The sequence below is a fragment of the Phalangium opilio genome, unplaced genomic scaffold, assembly GCF_054372755.1.
Source record: "Phalangium opilio isolate 3A_F unplaced genomic scaffold, DU_Popi_V2 ptg000031l_1, whole genome shotgun sequence".
Taxonomy (NCBI): domain Eukaryota; kingdom Metazoa; phylum Arthropoda; class Arachnida; order Opiliones; family Phalangiidae; genus Phalangium; species Phalangium opilio.
The window spans coordinates 8,943,429-8,965,180 of NW_028324158.1; the positions used below are offsets into that span (position 1 = coordinate 8,943,429).

The window sequence follows — 21,752 nt, forward strand, 5'->3', positions numbered from 1 at the left end:
GTCCGTTTCAAGGTCGGTATATTGGTAGGGTTTATCTTGTTGTCCGTTTCAAGGTCGGTATATTGGTAGGGTTTATCTTGTTGTCCGTTTCAAGGTCGGTATATTGGTAGGGTTTATCTTGTTCGCCGTTTCAAGGCCGGTATATTGGTAGGGTTTATCTTGTTCGCCGTTTCAAGGCCGGTATATTGGTAGGGTTTATCTTGTTCGCCGTTTCAAGGCCGGTATATTGGTAGGGTTTATCTTGTTCGCCGTTTCAAGGCCGGTATTTTGGTAGGGTTTATCTTGCTCGCCGTTTCAAGGTCAGCTTGTTGACAGTATTGACGGTTCATTTCATTGGAAATTCGTAACTAAATTTTAAATTAAACAAACACCCACATAAAAAACACTTAATCAAATTCGTCGATAACTCTTTTAACAGAAAGCAAATACGATAGATAAAAAAGTACCAAATCTTTTCCTCGGAACCCTTTTGAAGTTTGAACAGACTTCTATTTATTGGAAGAATTTCTCGATTTCCACGTGAAACTAAAACGAGGGTTTGTGAGATCTTTGAGCGGTCCCCCTAGTTTCAGCAGTATCTATCAAGCACAGTAAAAGAAGCCTGTTTTAAAGACGTTAAACGCGGGCGCTAAGGAGTCAACCAGCCTTAGGTGCGTAGGTAGCTGGAGCCTTGCAGGAAAATCGATAGTACCTCGCGACCATTTTATTTCTTTCACTGTAAAACCCCTTTTTTCTTTAATCGCCATGTATACTTTCCAGTCTCGCTTCCTCAAAACTATAGACAAATAATATTTCTTTAAGATACTGCAACCGAGATACGTTACTCGAATTGAATGAACCTCAGTCTTTGTAATATCAGAAGAGGATAATTGAAGAAGGATGACTCTCTGTATCCTCTTAATACTTTAGTTATGTAACATGATTCTTCCCACGCGATTGAGCCCTCTTTGTTTGCTCTAATGCTCATTAAACTTAATTAAGATGGGCATCGCACCGTGTTAGGGTGAATTCTATAACTGTTTGGTACTTACTAAAACCTCAGCAATCAACTCTGCACAAACCTTGATTGTCTTGACGTGGGCCAAAAACCATGCACAAGCGCATGCATGCGCCTTGGCAAATAGTTAAGCGCTAATAGAGTAATGATGAGGGGAACTATTTATCATCGCGTATGTGATTCGGTTTAGTAACCTTGCTCGAAATGTTAATCTGATGTTGGGAAGAATCGTGTTACAATTACCACGCCCGCTTTGTGGATGGTACACTTCTCTCTCGAAGAGAAGTATTGTATATAAACTCGAAATGCCCTTATGGAATGTTTTTGTCTGTACATTGGAAATGTGCATTATTCAAGAGTTACCCTTATACCTTAGTGTTCTTTTTCGTATGAGAGACGTGATTTCGGCTGAAGTTAACCAATAATAACCCCTTTTAGAACAGGAGTCAGTTCCTCCACTTATTCTCTAGAATTTTCCAGGTCCTTTTCCAGTCTTTGGTGAACAATTTTCAATTTCCAGGGTTTTATATAGGGCAAGGAACGAGCCGAGGAAACTTTTTTAAATTGGGTTTTGTTGGCTTTTTAATAGTTTTCATTCCCTTTTCTTTATTTTTTTCTTTTCGTTTCGTCTCTCTCACTTTCTCAAGCTGCTTTTACTTCTTTGAGCAAAAACGGGTCATTAGCGGGGACGTTTTTATATTGCGATTTCCAAAAAAAAAAAAAATAAAATAAAAAGGAATGAAGTTGAAGCTTTTTATGATAAGGGCCAACTTTGATTATTTTTGGAGAAAGGAATTTATATATGGTATTAAAATGATTTAACTGAATCAGCTTCCTTGCTTTAGTTTGATAATGGCATTGGTAAATATAATCTAAATTTAAAAGTGTTTAATAATGTTAGTTTTGGTAAAATAAAATAAATTGGTTTAGTTACAATTAAATTAGAAGTATGGCTATATATTGACGACGGATAAAATCAATATAATAAATTGTAGGCCTGAAACGGTCTATTACATATTGAAACACATTGTGAATTCAGTTTAAGGCACTTTTAATCTGGCCAGGGATAGATTTAATTTTAGAAGTAGGAATGGAGAACCGTTAGTATTTACTTCAGTCCGACTCCGTAAAGAGCCCCTCCATCCAACAGGTAACAAAAATTTTAAATTATCTTATTGGCTCCCTTAAACTACGTTTTGATGACGTTGCTGACGGGGACGGCGAGAAATACGTAATTCCTTTTTACCGCTGTCGCTATGACCCGCCTCTTCTTTCATACCCCCTCCCCCTCCGTCCCGTGGAAGGGGTCCGGGACTTTGACGAGCACCCAGATTACTCTGTTCTCCATTCCTACTTCAAAAATTAAATCTATCCCTGGTTTAAGGCACATTTATTTAAAATAAAAAAGTGATTTAAAAAAATTTCAAAAACATTTGTTGGCCTAGGGGGTCAGATATTTTTTTCACCTTAATAACCTCATCTTATAGTAATCCCTCAACTAATAATTTTAGGTTTCGACGTAACGTCTCTATTATCTATTATCTATTCGCTATTTGCAACAGATATTAACATAACTGTAAACGCCCAGAATAACGAAAAAACAAAAATATTAATTCAAATATTCTTAAAATTATTTAAAACAAAATATATACATCGGTTTATAATATTGAAAATTTCGTACTGACCTAATAATTTATAATAATAAGAAAATATTCTGCTATGACTAATTTACATTAAGTATTTTAACGCTATATTTCCAAGCACATTTATGGGTTAGGGGGCCATCAATAAATTTTATATTTATACCATCAATGGGCTCTTTAGAAACACATGCCTTTATAAATGAACCCTCAGTAGTCAGTAAGAGTATAGGAGAGTGGTAAACGTTTTTTGCGGGAGCATTTAAGTGACCCGTCCGATCATTTACGCGGGAAAAAGGGGAGGGGGGGTCAAATTTGGTCTGGAGAAACTTATAAATATGTATAGAACAAAAAAGAAAAAAGAATCAAAGCTTTAGTATAACCAAAAAGCGATATCTAGTTTACTAGGGAGAAGGTATAAATTCGACACATTTCCAGCTTTATCTCCAGTCCAAACGTAAGTCCGGAGTTAATCCCCGCCTCTAAATTACAACCAGCATCTCATTGGTTCTTGAAAACTCACGTCAGCGTGACGCAAATGATGAAAATTCCGTATTTTCCGACTGAGGAGAGATGATATAGCCCGGCCTCCTTTTACGTCCCCCCTTGTATTTTGAAAGGGGGACTGGGACTATGACGCGCGAATACTAAGGCATCTTATACCTTCTCCCTAACAAACTAGATATCACTTCTTGATTTAACCTTGACATATTTAAAGGCTGCAATGCCATTCCTCGGGTTCTGTGCAAATTCCCCCATTATACACCAAGGGTCCTAAAGGTCCCCTTCTCTTTCTCTTATTCTTTTTTTAACCGACGGTAATATATGGAAATTAAGTCCAATTTTAGGCGTAGACCTTTATTATACACTGTAATTTAACTGCGAAGGAAGTATCTCTTGTTTCAAGCTCTAATTTCAACAGGAATTATTGCTTGTAAAGGTTTTTTATTGTTGGTCTAGGTTCAGTTTTAGAAGTTCAAATTTGGGATGAACCTGCACGAGGACTGCACATTCAGTTCCGGGCGGTTTGCGTTGTAAATAGTTATTAATTTTAGTAAGAGTCTGTGGACTGCTAAGTTTTTAAAGGGATAGTGTCAGATGTTATGTAAAAATGCATGGATCATAAGTTCGTAAGATGTGTTTGTTCCATAAGTTTGTCACTGGTTACAAACTGGAGCTTGTCATGAAGCGAGGGAGGTAGGTCATAGATTCGAGGTAAAGCGACGCCTGGTGAGGCGCTGTATCAAAGTCTTAGTACAGACTAAATATTAGGAAGATGGAAGTCCTGCAAAATTAACACCTGAGTGTAGGACTTCAATTCTCGCTTGTCGTTCTCGAACTAACTCTCACTTGTAAGTCTCTAGCATTACGAAGTATAGGTAGCGTCATACTTATGAAACATATCTTATAAACCTATGATGGACTTGTTGAAAGTTCATCTTTGGAATTTGGTCCAATTATTCCTATTGAAACCTCACTAGCTGACATAATTCAAGATTCTTGACAAATAAAACACGTGGCATTCATTACACTTGACCTTTAAGGAGTCCCGGGGTCAAAATATATATATGCTCAGTAGTCTTTAAGGAGTCCCTTTAACCTCGGGACTCTTGTGGGCGGATACGAAAAACAAACCGAAGTAATACTTGATGAGTCATTTAGACCCCGACTAATGTTATCTAGATCCACAACGTAAACAACGAAATTAGCCATAAAATTATATCGTCTAATCGGTTTATTATTTGAATAATATTCAAATGAGAACCCGACTTTCCGGCGTCACCTGGTGGTTTGCCGGCATTGTAGCATTTAACCGCAAAAAACATTTATAACATACTGACTCATTTTGTAATTCTCTTTCAAAGGCGAATGAGTTGGTTTCGGCATCTCGGTCTTTCAGTTTCATTTTAAAGTTTTTTACCAAAACAAAGAAGGCTCGTTGTTTAGGCCTGTTGATAAAAAAATTCAAATCGTCTCAAATTTCGAGAGTTTTAATCGTTGGGTGTTTTTTAATGGTGCCGTGAGGACGTTTTGCGCATTGCGAGCCGTGTGTGTGAACTTCTAATGTCTTCGTCGTCGGCGTCGTGATTACCAAGGCTATTAACAACAACCTTTAATTTGAGTTCAGTTTAGAGACATGGTAGTGAAAATTAATCTTAGGAATTTCGCGTCGGAAGTTCGTACATACGACACTGTTCGCTCTACCCAATTGAAGTTTGGGCCTTGGTCTAGGTCTAGCTAGCCTGATGTGATAAACTGCGCGTTGTACAGCGTCAGCTTTCGAGGGTTCAAGGTAGGATGTTATATTATATAACCAGCCGGCTTTGTGTTAACCGTAAATTAGGCCTAATTATTTAGACAATGTCATGGGGGATTATAGCGTTGATAAGTTGCATGCGTTATTGTGGCCAAAACTTTGTGATTACCAAAGTTAGGATTACCTTGTTAGGGTTATAAGAGAGCTTAAGGGTTACAATGCCTCGTGTTAATTGTAGGCCTCGTTAGATTACGGTGACGTCACTTTTACCTTTGACATTGCAGTCTTAGGAGAGGGTGTCTTTACAGGGGTGTTTATGATAAGTCTGCCCTAATTGAAGTGGGATGTTCTTTGGGAAATCGATTTTGAGTCGGAAATGAAACTTCCATCTCCATTTTGTTTTCCACAAGGGACACTGTTTTCAAATTAAGATTGGTCAAAGTATTTTACGGATGACCCCTGAAATTTAATCAAGAAACTGAATGGAGATAGAAATTACATTTTCGACTCAAAATTGATTACCCAAAGAACATCCCCCTTAATGTATGGCATGCAGACTTATTTATCAGAAACACCTTGTATACGTAACTAGTTTAAGGTGACCTCTTACATTAAAATTCTGAATAAGAGTTAATAGTTGGCACAATAAAATAAAAACCCGTTAAAAATATTCATGCAACTTAAATCTCCCATAAAATCCTTCAAAATGGGCCACTTACGTAAAGGTCACGGCTGTATGAAAAAAATACCTTATAAAAATCGTCCGTTTTAAAGTATCATTATAATTTATTATTTTATAAAAGAATGAGACCTAACTAGAATGAAACAATGCAATTTTGAGTGGAATCTAGTTAAAAGCCTTTAAATCTTTTACCACCACCCTATCGCTTTCTGAAAATGTATGGTTGTGTATACTTGCAACTTCTAGATGGTTATGACCGTACTTTAATCCAGTTCTTTTAAATTCTTCTTAAGCAGGTTTCGTATTATTCTTTAGCACATACACTTTCTTTATTATCAAAGGCCTACTTTTAACATGTTTTTAATAGATTTTTGAAAATGTATAGTCCATAAATCACCTTAACATAAAACAATAAGGGCCAATTTTGGTTTTTATTTAAGAAAAGGTACTTTCGTTTTATTTTCAAAATTATCGGACGATCTAGTGATTATTTAGTTTAAGGTCTCTAAATGCTATATACATAGTTTTCAGACTAGGAGGAGTGATACCATTTGCACTTGGAGACGAGGCTACTTGGTACTGCATTTTGACCGCCAAGTAGCCCGGTCTCCAGGTGTAAATGGCATCAATCCTCCTAGTGTGAAATATTTAACTAAAGATATCTTTTTTAATCCCATCTTATGATGGATATCTACGATGAGGCTATTAGTTTGACCTACCATGTAGTAGTAGTAGTAGTAGTAGTCGTCGTCGTCGTGCCACAGTCTTTAGACTCGCACTATCGACTACCTGATAAAGGTTTACGAAGAAACACACGGTATGTGGACACGACGACTTCAGATAGGGCTATAAAGTAACCAGTCCATTAAAATTTCTTCCGTACTGTTTGCAACCATGTCTTTGTTGTCCACAAATAAATAATTGTTACGTCTAAAGAAAACAAGGTGGTCAACACACCAGACTCTATTTTACCCCAAGGTCCATTAAAACCAACTGGAAATATTTCCTCAAAGAATTACAGTACAGTTATACAATATTATATTTCCTTTGTCACAACTTCACTTCGATATTAAGGTACAGTAATATCAGCAAGAATAGTAGACTAAATCCTTCTTGCAAAAAAATCCCTTCTAAAAGATCTGGTTGAATCTTGGGTCTCTTGATATATTTTTAAAAGAAATCAAAAGGCCATATTGTTCAGATATATTTCCTTGGAAATTCGCCCCCTATTCTCACTCAGGGGACACTCTACGTCACTCACAGATCTAGGAGATTTCCTCCTCCCCATCGGTTGAAAAGTATTATGAACCCCTCATGGCGTTTTCTCTGTTTTGCCATCCTGCCCATCGACGACTTTAAGCACCCATTTTCACATTTCACCCCGACCCTTTGCGTTAAGAGCTCTTTTTTATACCCCCCTGAAATTTCAAGAACGACAGTTTATGTTCGGACTTGGAAATATTTCGACGCGTAATGTACTGATATTGAAATATATCGTTGGTTTGATGTGAAAGGTTTTATCTGGTGCATGATTTGGTGAAACTATCAACTGTGACTCAGGAAGTTCGTCTTCTGTGGTGAATGTGCCAAGATGCAAACTAGGGAAAGGCTTAGCTTCAGCGCCACTTTAGCGTGAACTAGAAACTACCGATTTGGGTAGAGAGGAGGGTTAAGTTCAATCTTCACCAGTTTTTAATCTTAGATTTCACTGACCCTATCGTGCCATGATCCTTGAACCCTTGACCAAATTAGCATCGTAACATTGAACTATTCTACATTATGTCCCTTGAACCATGCACCACCATATTCCCAAGTACAGTCTACAGAGTTCGGAGGAGAGATAAATTAACTTCAGTCTATACCCATAGATACCATAAGTTCTTTCATAACTTCGACCTCAACTGACCACTTTAAATCACTCTTGACTTAAGCATCGTAACATTTAATTATTCTACATTATGTCCGTTTAACCATGCACAAAAATATTCCGAAGTACAGTCTACAGAACAGTTTTCGCAGTTCAAAAGGCGGGAAATCACTCCAGAACGGGCAACGTGGCTGACAACAAACCGTCAGATAGGTTATTGGCGCCCTTTCTTAAAAAAGGCGCAAACTACGGGCGGCTAAAAACTGAAACCTAACCTTAGAATCGATTGGGGGCCCCAAATGATCTGTGTAAGCTCAAGCCAGCATCGTGGCCGCTGTACCAAACATTTCTTATTCCAACCAAGAGAGAGAAAGAGAGAGAGAGGGGGAAACTCTCTTTTTCCCTACACACACACCTCTCCTTTTTCCAAGATTTTTCCGGTATTTTTTATTTCTTGCGTTCTTCACTCGAGGCTCTTTCATTTACAGCGTTTTTCTGGGCTCTCCGGGGCTTTTTCTATTTGGCTCTCGCTAGCTCTTCTTTCCATGATCCATCCCTTCTTCCACTCCACTCTTTATTTTCTTTTCCTCCTTTTTTCTACTCCTCCAAAAGCCCCCCCCCCCAAAAGATTTTTTACGCATTGCGTTATGCTCCCGTTTTGGTTGGGGTTTTACTGTGTTGAACTAGTCTCTAGCTACGGTACTGTACCATGCAGCCAACTTTGGGTCGACGTAATAATATTACCGCTAACGTGGCTGCGTGAATGGCTTCGGTTTCTTCTTTCCTTTTCAATGGTTAATATAAATTAAGTAAGAAGGGGGGAAACCCCCACACACATTGCATTGCATTGCAATGGAAAAGGGTTTAATGTTTCTTTACTGTCAAAGTAATGTTTTGCTGAATTGAATAGAAGGTGGAGAATGGAGATGGTCATCAGGGTATTAAAATGGAATTTAAAATCGTATTTTGGGGTTTTGGGTTTGTATGGATGTAGATTCCAAAAAGGAATTATCTCTTTTCTTTGGAAGATACTCTAATATCAACATTAGTTCGGAATTCTAACGATTGCGGCGCTGGAAACTTACCCATAACTTGAAATATACCTCTCCGTGGTTACATATTAACAGAAGGGGATCATTAAAGAAGGATGAGACTCTGTATCCTCTATCAAACTTCAGATGGGCATCGCACCGTGGGGTGAATTCTATAATGTTTGGTACTAAATCCTCGGCAATCAACCCACAAACCTTGATTGTCTTGACGTGCATTTTACAAAAACGCACAAGCTCATGCGCCTTGGTAAATAGTTAAGCAGCGCTAATAGAGTATAATGATGAGGGAACTATTTATCGTGTATGTGATTCGGTTTAGTAACCTCGCTCCAAATGTGCTGATGGGAAGAATCATGTAAAAATAACTCCTCTTTGTGGTACACACTTCGAAGTGAAGTATTTTATACTTCTGGTATTACGCCATAGATGTGGGATTGTTAGAGGCTAAGTTCCTGACTCTTCTAATTGGTATACTCCTTTCTTATCAAGAATATATTACCCTATTAGCTATACACATATTATCTTAGCCCTTTTATGTATACTGGGACACCAGAATTCGCCTTAGATTACAATAATGTATACGTACAAAACCCTTGGCCCAGGGCCGTCTTAAGGCGTCATGGGGCCCAGGGCTAATTATTTCAGCAACATAAAAAATAAATATTCAGTTGTAAAAGACTCGAGACAGCCTATTATATTGAAAAGGCAATTTCATGTCGTCAAATATATACAAATTCCAGGAAAAGCGTCCATGTTATGTCAATACAGTAGCGATAAGCTTAAAACATTTTCTTTCTAGTCTTTTCATGAGTTCTGAACATCTGATTCTCTCTGATTGTCACGCTCTCTGGCTCATCCTGAGATACATTACGCTTTTGGTGTAAATGAGAATCTGATAATGTTGTCCCCAGTTTTGGGGTTAAAAATTAGGTTAATTCCGTTATTTTCGAAGAATTTTCCATCTCCTCAAGCGCCTTTTTTCTCTTTGTAGCTTAACTTTCAAATTTGCGATTCATAGTTTGTACTCGTCTGAAACCCGCTGACCCTTGCGATGATTAAGGATATTTTGAAGTTAGAAAAATATAGGCCTAAAAAATCCATGCGTGCTCAAACTAAAACCGACTCACTTAAGAGAGCAAAGTTCATAACTCCAGTTTGCCTTATCACTCACATTTACATCGCTGCATAGCGTTTGAGGGACAATGCGTCACGTTATCAGTTAGCGTTAGGAAAGGTAAACAAGAAAAGTCGAATAGTGTGGTTTATTGAAAATTCAAAATGAGTGTATAAATAATATAATTTGGAAATCAGATTGTACTTGTTGTATATTATGTATAAATTTTGTAAGTAAATATTTTTACGAATCAGGCCTAATGCGCTCGCGCAAATATTAATGTTTTGAAGAATTAAATTCACGTTTTAAAGAGTTATTTTCATTAATTTCTATAGTAAAAATATCTTTAACTGTCCTGCTAGAGGGGATGTGAGTAATCAGGAAAATTAAAACAGAAACTTTGAACGAAAGGACCGGTTCCCACGACAATAAAACTATAAAAACTTGTAAGCCTCGATATCGGAGAGCATTAGGGTTTTCTATCTATTTTACCGCGAGATGGCATTGCGAGCTGGAGCAAAACGTGCGAGAAAATGAACATTTCAAATTTCAAGCTTGGGAAAATGAACATTTCAATTTCCTTAAGTCCAGCTAACAGCGCTCTGGGGTGAGCGAATTCGGCAACATAAGTTGCCAAACGAACAATGAAAATCGGCGCCGCGCACAGGCTTTGATTAATGTAGGCAATATTTAAAGTAACAGATTAAGTAAAGTAGAGTGAAAAGACAGTTTAGATTGAAAAACATTGAGTTGATTGGATTTAATAAACCGTTTGAATTTGGATAACCGCTAAAGCAAATTTGGGTGACATGTTACTCATCAGACTGATTCTTTGATGTTACGAACAGGAACTAATGTTTTGATTTTTCAGTCGGTCGGAACACTAAAAAAAATTAGCTCGCCTAAATTAAAGTCAACGGAGTAAGAGAATAGAACGATGACATGGATGCAGCTTGGGCTAGGTATACTTTTCTCTCTGTAAACATGTGCGAATTCATCTGAGAAGGGTGGTTGTAGCCATGGAACCTAGTGTAGGCCATGAACCGTTTTAGAAAGGTGGTCCGCAGAGATTTTCTTTAGAAAATTTGTTCAAAACTTAATATTCCCTCGAAGCGTGACGGACATAGTTACGTATTGCCTACTTCTTGAACAAGAAATTTGGGGCCCTTAATTCACGCGGGGCCCTGGGCTATAGCCCATATAGCCCATGCCTTAAGACGGCGCTGCCTTGGCCTAGGCCTACCTGAACATAAAACGTATTGACATAAGACCCGGCCGAACTTCCTTAATCCTCATCTTATTCAACGAGTATAATTCCCTAAACATTAGGTCTTTTGAAATAAATAGTAACATGATAACAGTAATACCTCCTGTTGGTATTTGTTTTAGTAAGCATGCATTTTCACCTTCCTAGGGAGATAGTTAATGAAACATTGAAAACCAGCTCTATATTCCATTCCCATTTGGATTGTAAGTCCCTGATCCTTAAGTATACGTGTCGTAGCTTATGAGCATGCGCAGAGTTATAACCTAAGGATACTGTACGTTATTTACTAAATTACACTCATCACTGGAAGCTTTAGTTGTATACTAGTCTGTATTCTAGCAAAGACGTCAGTCGTTATTAGTTGAGTTAGATTAGTGACTGCAGGAACGTAGGCCTGCCTGCCTGCCTGCCTGGCTTCTCTCATTGTCTCGTCAACTAGGCCTAGCTAGTTGTATCGTTGTATACGAGGACTTATTGTATTCCTTGTAAACTCTATTGCGAGCGCCAAGGTATCTCCTGTAAGCGTAAATTAGACTCGGCCGGTATTAGACACTTGAGTCATGATAAGGTTCCATATAGCTTTAGGGCCTTGGCAAGATGCATGCCAAACTTGGAATTTGGAAGTTTATTCAGGAGTAGCAATCATACTCATAGGTTTAACACTAGAGGGCTCTTCCCAAGCGTGACCGTAAAATTTTGCCCATAGTACCCCGGGTTTAGGTTGCGGGCATAAGCTTTATGATGCCACCTGGTTACTGGTTATAGCAACAAGAACTACTATTTACACCCGTGACTAAAGTAGAAAATTATTTAAACCCGAGAAGTGGAGGGGCTGCACTCAATGATGCCCACACATGAAAAGCATGCTGGGATTTTCAAACAGCCACGAATGGCCCACAACTATGCGACTCCAGTATCAAACTTAGATCCTCCAAGTTTCAAATCCACGGAATTACCTTCAGAAGCAGCGGATTAGGGAACATGACTACAAGATAAATGATAACAAAATTTGTATGTAGCCATCGTGTTGATACGTGTTTCAAATGGAAGTGTAAACACCAAAATTTGGGCTAGAAAAGCTAATTAGCAGATGTTAGGGTTACGTTAACGAACATGTTTTTGTCCCCCAAAATTTTAAAAAAATCCACTACCAATAACAACTGAACGAAGTTTCTGCAAATGGAGAGTTAGAGTCCCTGTGGTATTGAACATTAACCACATACAGATAAAACAAACTCCCAAAGGCCCGTATTTAAATCCCATTAACCAAATGTTTATAACAAAACTAAGCAGCTTCTTAACTACAAAATGTTATTTATTCCATGATGCAAATAATCCATAGGAACATATCTTGAAATAAATGGAAATGCGCCCCTCGAATAGCGTTATAGGTCGTCTTTTATGTCAAATACATGGACGGGATGAGAGAATATCGATTGAGTTCTGAAGACTATACTAGCTGCGCGGGTTGAAAGCGAGCGACCTAGAGTCGACAGAACCCCGGGGAAAAGACCAGCTATCCTCTCGCACACCCTTGCGTCAAGACGTACACAAATACCCCTGACTCTTAGAAAGGCTCGTGAAACACGGATAACTAGAAACCACTGGCCAGAGCTATGTGAACCTCCTTGTCCACTGGCCAAGAATGAATTTAAGACATCAAGGAGATATACCCTGCCTGCAGGGGCCATCTTGGATTAAGTAACTAGAGGAGTTTCTATGAGGTAGTGAGAATTGAATTCAAAGTATATGCAAATGAAAAGTAAAAATTCATAATATGCCTTGCAAAATCTACATGTGACCTCTAACCTATCTACAAAGCCGCTCCCAGAAATATAATTAGGAAACCATTCTTTGGTACTTGTTGGCAATTTGCAATTGTTTTGATTTGCTTGCAGCAATGGAAAACCAGTCTTTGCAACTTGTTGCCAAATCGCAATTGTTTTGATTAGCAAATTCCAGCAATAGAAAACCATTCTTTGCGACATGTTGGCAAATCGCAATTCCTTCAATTTGTTAAACAAATTATGTAAATTCAACACATCTTAGTTAATTCCTCTCAGCACCCATACATGAAAAGCCCAACATTTCTGTCCATAAGCTTTGAACTCTATTCGCTCTTGCCTCAGTGGACATGACTCCAGATCCAATATAATAGTTCATTGATGGAAAAAGATCATCATCTGATGTTATTACTTTACTCGTTGTGTCCTCGCTAGCTCCGATAAGAAAAGGCTAAAGAAATTCTCTGATAATCTTTATTCCGAAGGACCAACCAACGAAAGCAATGGTCCCTCGATAACCAAGGGCTATTGTTAGTAACAGAGGAATCCTTAGTATTCTTTTCTTTCTTTTTTTCGTTGCTGAGAACGTAAATGTACGGTAGTTTTGTTATAATAAAAGTATATTATTCTTAATATAAACAGGGAATGTTGTATATAGGATACGAAGAAAGCTCGTTAAGGACTAAAAAAGGCTTATTACACTTTACTATTGTTTGGGTATCTACGTTTTGTGGAGGGCTAACTCGGGATTGTTTTTTATAACTTATTCGTACAATGATGCTTTTTGGAATATACCCAGCCACTAAGGTTGTAATATAGTTTATTAGCTTAGTTAGATTATAAATAAATTGTACCATTCGGGAATGGGCCGGGACATTGGTAAATAATGTTTGAATTTGTTCATAATTATCTTTTATCTGTTCACGTTTTAAAATATATTTAACGAAAGGGTTATATGATAATGTTTTGCGCACTTAACTGTTGGTTATGCTGTATAAGTTAAGGTCCTCAATAGAGTCATCTTAGTTGTGACGAAAGTGCCCACGTAAAACGTCACGAGCTTAGCTTTGGCAGTGGGCGGCCATGTTTGATACCGCTTTGGTTCTATGGGAAAATAGCATGTGTGATGTCACTTCAAGGCTTCTGAGATAGCTCTAAAGCCTAGTGTCTATGGGATTTATGTCTCACTCTGGTTAGGCACACCCAAAATAATGTTATAAGTTGAGATTGTCTGTCTTAAAGCATCTTCCTTAATTCATGGTTAGGTTTATCAAAATATCTTCTTGGAAAGGGTTAAGAGTCCAATCACACATGTCAGCTTTCATTTCAAACTTGTACACCAATCATGTTGAATTTTTGTCCATTTAAATCCCTTAAATTTAATTAAACTTAAATACAATGCTAATGTAATTAAGGTGTTATCTTTAAAACATTTCAAACATAGTTTTGAAAACGGTGGCAAATGTCACTGAACATTTTGGACTTAAATTGAAGACTTATTCTGAGATGAACTCTATGACCCTAAAATCAACGTAGAAAGTGCAGGCGTCTCACTCCTTTATGGGATTGGGGTCATTCTGCTCGTGGTAGACCTTTTTTTCGTCTTCTTTATCTCTTCTTTAAACGCAAGCAAGATGGAGCTCTTTTTAAGGAGAAGCATATAGCTGCGACGACTTATTGAATCTACTCAGCTAGTTTTTTTTTTCTAGGGCGTCTCGTGGCCCTTGCTTCCCTTCCTCCGCCCAAAGCTTCTCGCGACCCTAATAACCCTGGCGACGTTGTTCCTCTTCTCTAGATCCTTCCTTCTCTAACAATTTTTTATACATTACACAGTTAGTCTTTACCACGAGGCAAGGCTTAGCTTCAGTATAAACCAATTCCATTTAAATAACACGAAAGTTAGGCCTTGGTTATGGTAAGGGGTTGATCTTGAAGTGTTGTGACGTCAAAGATCAGTTCTGGTTGCCCTTAGCATCATCACCCCCAACTATACTTGGGTCCTGGCGTTTTTGCATTTCTTGCCATCCTAAGATATTTCAACCCTTTCTTGAACTTTTTTTCTTTCTTGTGATAAAAATCTGCAAAGTGTTAAAGCGGGAAGTGTCAAAGAGAGAGAGAGAGGGAGAGAGAGAGAAATTTTTTATAAGGTTTTTTTTAGCATCGTTTGAAATATAAAACTTTGCGGCACCGCAAAGATATTTGAGACCTTTTATTTGAAGATGTTTCAATTTATCAAAAGTCAAAATATAATTTTCTTTTAAGTTATATAAGACATTTCTTATATTGATCGTTATTTAGTGATAGAACCAATAATAAAGACATTAAAATTGATTTAAACGGAAAGTTTAATGTTTTAGAATATACAGGGTGATTCAAAATGGGTAGTGGGATCGGAGTAAAGTTGGTTCTATCATTTCCACTGGTCATTTTGAGCCTAAAATGTATCTTCTATTTCATTTTGAATATACAAGGTGATTCAAAATGGGTAGTGGGTCAACGGTCAAACTCTCTAATCATAACCATAGTTTAGGTCGTCATTTATCTAAATCAAAAAGTTTCGACTCAAAATAACACCCTGTGTAAACCATTTATTAAAGTATAATCTCACAAAATAACTTAAATGTACCCGCAGCTACTAGATGCAAACTTACCTCAACTAAGCCGAGAAGTATCAATTTGTGGTGATATAGAATACGATTAAAAGATGACGTTTTAAGATTTAAACTGTAATTACTAATTAAATATCTATACCGGTACCTAAGTCAATGAGGCCCAGAGAGAGATAGAGAAAGAGAGGGAGATTTGAAACAGGGATCGTTGTAATTTATTGACTTTAATCCCCTTGGCGGTGTGTTCGTCTTCTCTTTCTAGATCCATTTCGATTCGCCTTTATCGAGCTTTTTGGTCCCTTACCAATTTTTAAACCCCTCTGGATTTATGTTTGCGAGACTCTCTCTTTGATCATATCTGGGTGGCTTGTTTTAAATTTATCGCAATTAAAGTTATCCTTTTTTTAGAATATTCAGGGGGAAACCATCAGTATTGGAACATACATTGCCATCCGTCTCTGCGCATGCACTTTCATGCTACAAAAAGACTGCAGCGCATGTGCCAAGGAGCGAGTTGGAAGGCAATGGAAGTTTTACCCCCATGTCTTTCCCACTTAGTTACATGGAAATGATCCATTTTTATAGATAGTAGCACGCTACAAAAAGACTACAGCGCTGCGTCAAGGAGCGAGATTGAAGGCAAAGTTTTACCCCTGTATCTTTCCCACTCAGTTACATAGAAATGGTCTATTTATAAATAGTAGCACTTAGAAGTGTGTCTGTTATGCCATAATTCTTACCTCCAAATGATGGAATGTATTACGGCCCAGACGGCAATGTATCAACCCAATTGTACGTCCCGAAACTGGGTGTTGACTACCCCATTTTTAACGTCGAAACGGTCTATAGAGCTATCTCAGTTGTGACGTCACTGCCTTGGTAAAACGTCATTGCAGTGGGCGGCCATGTTTAGTACTGCAAGTAGCATGGATGACGTCACACTAAGGCTACTAAGATAGCTCTATTAACAACTTAACATCGTTTCATACGTCACTTTCCCGTCCTCTATTATGTCTACTTCACCTTGTTTGTTAACTTTCTCCCTCTCTACTCAGAAAAAACCCCTGTATCCAAATGAGAGTGTTGATACCTGCAGTATGGTGCGAGGCGAGCCTCTAATGCAAGCATGCAGGTAACCACCGAAAAAAAATACTCGTCTAGCTAATAGTCGTTTAATTTGGCATTCGTTTTCATGAATAATTCATGCTTCGTGACTAGCGATTCCCTAACGCTTATTTATATATACTATTCGGCCATCATCGAGAAATCGTTTTATTTCAATCGTCGCTAGACTATATCACTTGGCATTGAAACAAACCCGTCAATACTATTAATTCGTTTTATTTAAATATGGACAATTAGGTTTGGCTATATTTGGTTCGAGCTAGAAGAAAGGTATTGGGGGAGAATCTAAAGTGATTTTTGTCGTGTGTTAGTAGATGTACAAGGGTAGGAATGTTATATTCTTCGGCTATTGTTTTCGACCATGAGGTACCCCTAATTATTGCGTGGCCTGTTTTTTCCAATGGGGATTATAATGACCTTGTGTGTATGTATGTGTGCGCGCATTCATGCCCATTATGGGTTTTTTGCAACGTTATTAATTGTTTTGATACCTTTTTTGGATAAATGTTTTCGTGATATGGTATACTTCAGATCACGTATCGAATTTCTTCAACGTCTCATCAAGAAGCGATATCTAGTTTATTAGAAATAAGGTATAAGATGCTTAAGTATTCGCGCGCCATAGTCCCAGTCCCCTTTCAAAATACAAGGGGGGACGTAAAAGGAGGCCGAGCTATTTCGCCTCTCCTCAGTCGGAAAATACTTTATTTTCGTCATTCCCGTCGCGCTGACGTGAGTTTTCAAGAACCAATGAGATGCTGGTTGTAATTTAGAGGCGGGTATTAACTCCGGACCTACGTTTGGACTGGAGATAAAGCTGGAAATGTGGCGAATTCATCCTTCTCCCTAATAAACTAGATATTGATTGATGATTACTCTATAGCTCCTCCCTCAAAGCCCCGCTAGATGCGTTGAGTGGAAATTAGTACTACACACTGATTCCTAGTAGCTGTATGCATTCCTGATTTAACTAACAGTCATTCGTGATGGGTGTCTCCAAGGTTGGGTCCTACATTAATTAAAACTCACTAAATACAAGGCTGGGAAAATCCACCTTTGGGACACCTTGCCAAATTACTAAAAGCTATAAAAACTAAAAAACCAAGCAAGGGTCTGCAGTAATGTCGTTTCGTTCTCCTAGGCTGCTCGTAATTGGTTAATTTTCCCTCGGAAGCTAGATTTTTAATCCTTTTTCTTTGGAGAGAGGCAGCAAAGGTACACGTGGATGTAATTCGGAATTTAGTTGGACCAGCATTGCCTACTTTATATGCGAGACCCGAAATCATTTAAATAAAATGCTCAGCAAAACGTTGGGTAGTTTTTTAACGGTAGCTTTGCAGTAAAATGGGACCACCCGAACTCGAAAGCTAGAATTAGTTTCCCGACTTTTCCACCAGAAGGAGCTTTTTGTTTCTGGGATTCTTTTTTCTTTCCCTGAATTTCACGCTCCGGTGATTCTTTATCCGTCTCTCTTCTCTTCTCTTCTTGCCTTTGCCTTGGAAGAAATAATTTGGAAGCTCTTGTTTCTCTGAATCAACTGTTCCTAAATCTTATGGCTGAATCTAAGATGCGATGCAACTTCGTGACCATGTACGCGAGTGTTTTATATTTCACGTGCCAGGGGAGTTATGGTCTCTTGTGTGTGAAGTATTGAACGTGGATTTTATGATTTCACGTGGTATGACAGCAGCGCGTGAATTATCAAAGAGCTTCCCGGAGATTTATCTCAACAGAGAGTACATATAAGAAGAGTCAGTCAAGGAGGGAAGGAGAAGGTAACTATAACGGCACAGCCAGGTATCTCTCTCACGCGCACCTACCTCGGCGCATAGCCGAGGATCTAGACGCCACGTGATCAGTTAAGAATACTGGCTGTAAACAAAAAGAGTCGGTGAAAGTGGGAAGGGTGAAGGTAACTATAACGGCACAGCCCTGTATCTCTCTCACGCGCATCTACCTCTGCGCACAGCTGAGGAGCCAAAAGTCACGGGATCCGTTAAGAATACTGGCCGTAAACAAACATCTCTGATTTTTTTCTCCCTCTCTGTTGCGCCGATTGCGCATGTGCAAGACTCTGATACCGAGAAAAAGCTCGGTACGGGTTTTGAAAGCCGGGTTGACTAAGAACTTGGTCTCTGCGTGCCTCCTTCTCATACGTACTCACTGATCTCAAATAGAAATCTTGCAAAATTCATATTTTTCTGCCTTAAGATGCGTCACCTCCTTTTAGATGTTTTCTCCAATTCTCCTTTCACATTTTTACCTTCCTTGGCGAGTCTGTTCAGCGTTACTCTCTCTGCCTTGCCCCTTGAAATATCGAATTTCTGGTCTCTAGTCTCCTTTTGTTTTACTTTTCGTGATGTGTTGGGATACGGGATTTTTTGGCCTAGGTCATTTTCACTTCCTCCCTTTCTCTCTCTCTCTCTCTCTCTCTCTCTCTCTCGATCCCTTTCTTTATTTTTATTTTGTTCTTTTTTTGGACGAATTGTCGATGTTTTGTCAGATTGCTTTTCATAGGTCTATACTTTGTTCCAATTGCTCAGATTACTGTGGTTATATTTTTTATATATAAAAATATGTATTGTATATTGTAGTATATTTTGGAATTGATAAAGCGTTATTTGAAGAGACTATGTATTGTTTTATTAAATAGAAATAATTTTTTTCTTTCGCAGGTTTTCTTGAAAGAAATTGCGAACAAGACTCGGAGCGTATCCAAGAAGCTCCGGATTATTTTCCTTCTTACGAAGAGTCGGACACCGCGGGTCACCTTGACCCGAGTGAGCCACCAACGACCGGTAGTCGTTTCCGGCCTTGGGGTCAACTTCTGGGCGGTGTAGGCTCTCGCCAATACTCGACCCTGCCCTTGTCTCGGCCCCCGTCGGCCTCGGGCCGTCGTCCGAAAGGGGCGGGAGCGGGGGTCCACCCTCAAGGAGCCGTTCCTCAACGGGGAAGACTTCCTCGTACAGCCGGACTCTCATCTTCTTCCTCACCTACTTCCGAGGACGAGGAAGCTAACCACTCTGACGCCACTTTTACCGGTTCGGAATTGGCTCTTGCCAGAGATACCACGCTGGTTCTTCAAAATTCACGTAAGTCCTTAATTTTCCTTTTTTTAATTAATTCTACCTCAAAGGCGATCCAATTTGCGCGCGCGGTTCCATTTCGATTTGACTTTCCTTGTCTTGTATATATCAAGGATGGTTGTGCTTTAGCTGACGTAAGGTGAATTCACACGCACAAAGAAAAGTGAATCCACTTCTATTTACTTTGATGTAAACAAGACTAGCTACAGAAACTTAATTCCAAAATTGCTTCATCAACTTAATTGAAATGCAATTGTAATTTCCCAAGTATGCCTACAATTTCTTCCCTAATTACATTAAATACCTTCAAACATTTTTATATCGAACTACTTACTTATCACATTCCATCATCCGCGATAAGAACTGTTCATTAAAAATGACCAAATCACTCCCAACAAATCAGTTGGTGATTGTTCGATGATACAAAACCTTAAAAATCCGTTAACCGTAATAATTGGCTTTACTCTTTCTCTCGGCCTATAGTTAAGGCTATCTTATAGTATTAAGGGCCAGATTGAATACCTACTCTTGAACCTCGATTTCCGGGTATGCTTCCGAACTCTCTTTTATCCTCGCTAACTAATCCTTCAGCCGAAAATTGTAGACCCTGTAACGAGAAGCCGGTATTAAAAAGAAACCCATAAGTCCCTTCCCTCGATCCCCATCTCACTTAAAAGCTATTGGACATGAATTGATTCAATACCCTATGTAGTAAACTGTTTGACCTTAGTAAAAGAAGCGAGATAGAAGCAAGGGCGTGCCAACATGAGCCAAAATTTTCTACTGGAGCGGGGGCAAAATGGCTGCCTATTGTTAAAGTCCCATAGAGTTGAAAATTTGAGCGGGGGCCTTCGCCCCCGCTGCCCCCGTAGTTGGCACGCCCTTGGATAGAAGGTTAGTCTGGAGTGTTCTCGCTTTGGACGTTTCCTCTTTACACTTCCGGTATGATCTTCCCTCTAATTGGTTGAAATATGGGAAAGCGGATATGAATACGTTAGAACGTTTAAAATGCCAAGAAGTGATATCTAGAAGGTATAAATTCGCCACATTTCCAGCTTTGTCTCTAGTCCAAACGTAGGTCCGGAGTTAATCCCCGCCTCTAAATTACAACCAACATCTCATTTGTTCTTGAAAACTCACGCCAGCGCGACGCGAATGACGAAAATTACGTATTTTCCGACTGAGGAGAGGCGAAATAGCCCGGCCTTCTTTTACGTCCCCCCTTATATGTTAAAAGGGGGACTGGGACTATGGCGCGCGAATACTTCGGCATCTTAAACCTTCTCCCTAATAAACCAGATATTACTTCTTGAAGTGCCTTAGGAAAGCTGTTATCTTCATTTTTAAAACCCTCTATGCCATCAGAATTTAAGATACGATTGCGTTAATTGATCAACATTCTTGGGATGATTTGATCTATTCTTCCAACCGCGAAATTTCTAAAACTTCCCTGCAGTCCTTTCTGCCGTACACATTACACGCGCCTGTAACGTTAGGTCTCCGCTTCTTAAGTAGAACTGGTGAGGGGATAAAGTTAGAAGAGTTTTGTAAAAACCACCCTCTACATGGTTCTCCGTGATGCCACTGATGGTCTAATTAAAAACACGGAGGGTTTCGGTGTAAAAGCAAAAGGGGATTTGCTATCCTGTAGGGTCTCTCCCTTTGAAGTGTATTCGGCCCTTATGAAGGTTCAGGTCCTTTACCCTAGCTGCATGCGCACGAGGTTCCCTATCCTATTCATTTCAAATACGAGGTAGGGTGTTTTTTACTTTTTTCTTCTACTTCTTTGAAGTGGTGAGCTAGGAGGTGAAGTTTTCGTTTTTCCATCTGTAGGTTTGAATTAGCCTTCCCAAATACGGGAAATAGTTTAAGTTTTCAAAACAGAAAATTTCTAAAGGGTGCCAGGGTTTTCAAGGGAAAAGGCTTAATATTGTTTTCGATAGGGTCGTTTTTCAACATGTTGTTTCGACACTGTGACAGATAATCGCTGGTAGTAGGTATTGTCTATTATCTACAGAAGTTTGTTGAACTAAAGTGTCACCTACCGCCCTCTGTTACACACTTGGCGCTAATAGTTCAGCCATGAACAGTTCTAGTAATGTCAAAATATGTTGGATTTGTTCCATTACATGATTATCTCATTGCAATCATAATAATTCCTGACACTAGTTGAACCAGATTTTCTTGTAGCTTCAGATTTTTGCTTTAAACTGATCCAAAATAAATGAACTATATCCTTATTTCAAGAGTAGAGTTATAACATGATTAAAAC

The 21,752-nt window shown here is 38.8% G+C and overlaps 1 protein-coding gene across 2 annotated transcripts in view; it reads left to right on the forward strand.

Moving 5' to 3' along the window:
• Positions 1-21,752, forward strand: part of Ten-m (teneurin transmembrane protein Ten-m) — a 415,273-nt gene that overhangs the window by 334,728 nt on the left and 58,793 nt on the right. For both annotated transcript variants that reach the window (XM_089869961.1, XM_089869962.1), the window contains exon 6: positions 19,070-19,486. In XM_089869961.1, coding sequence (XP_089726087.1) covers positions 19,070-19,486 — 417 coding nt within the window. The remainder of the gene's footprint in view (positions 1-19,069; positions 19,487-21,752) is intronic.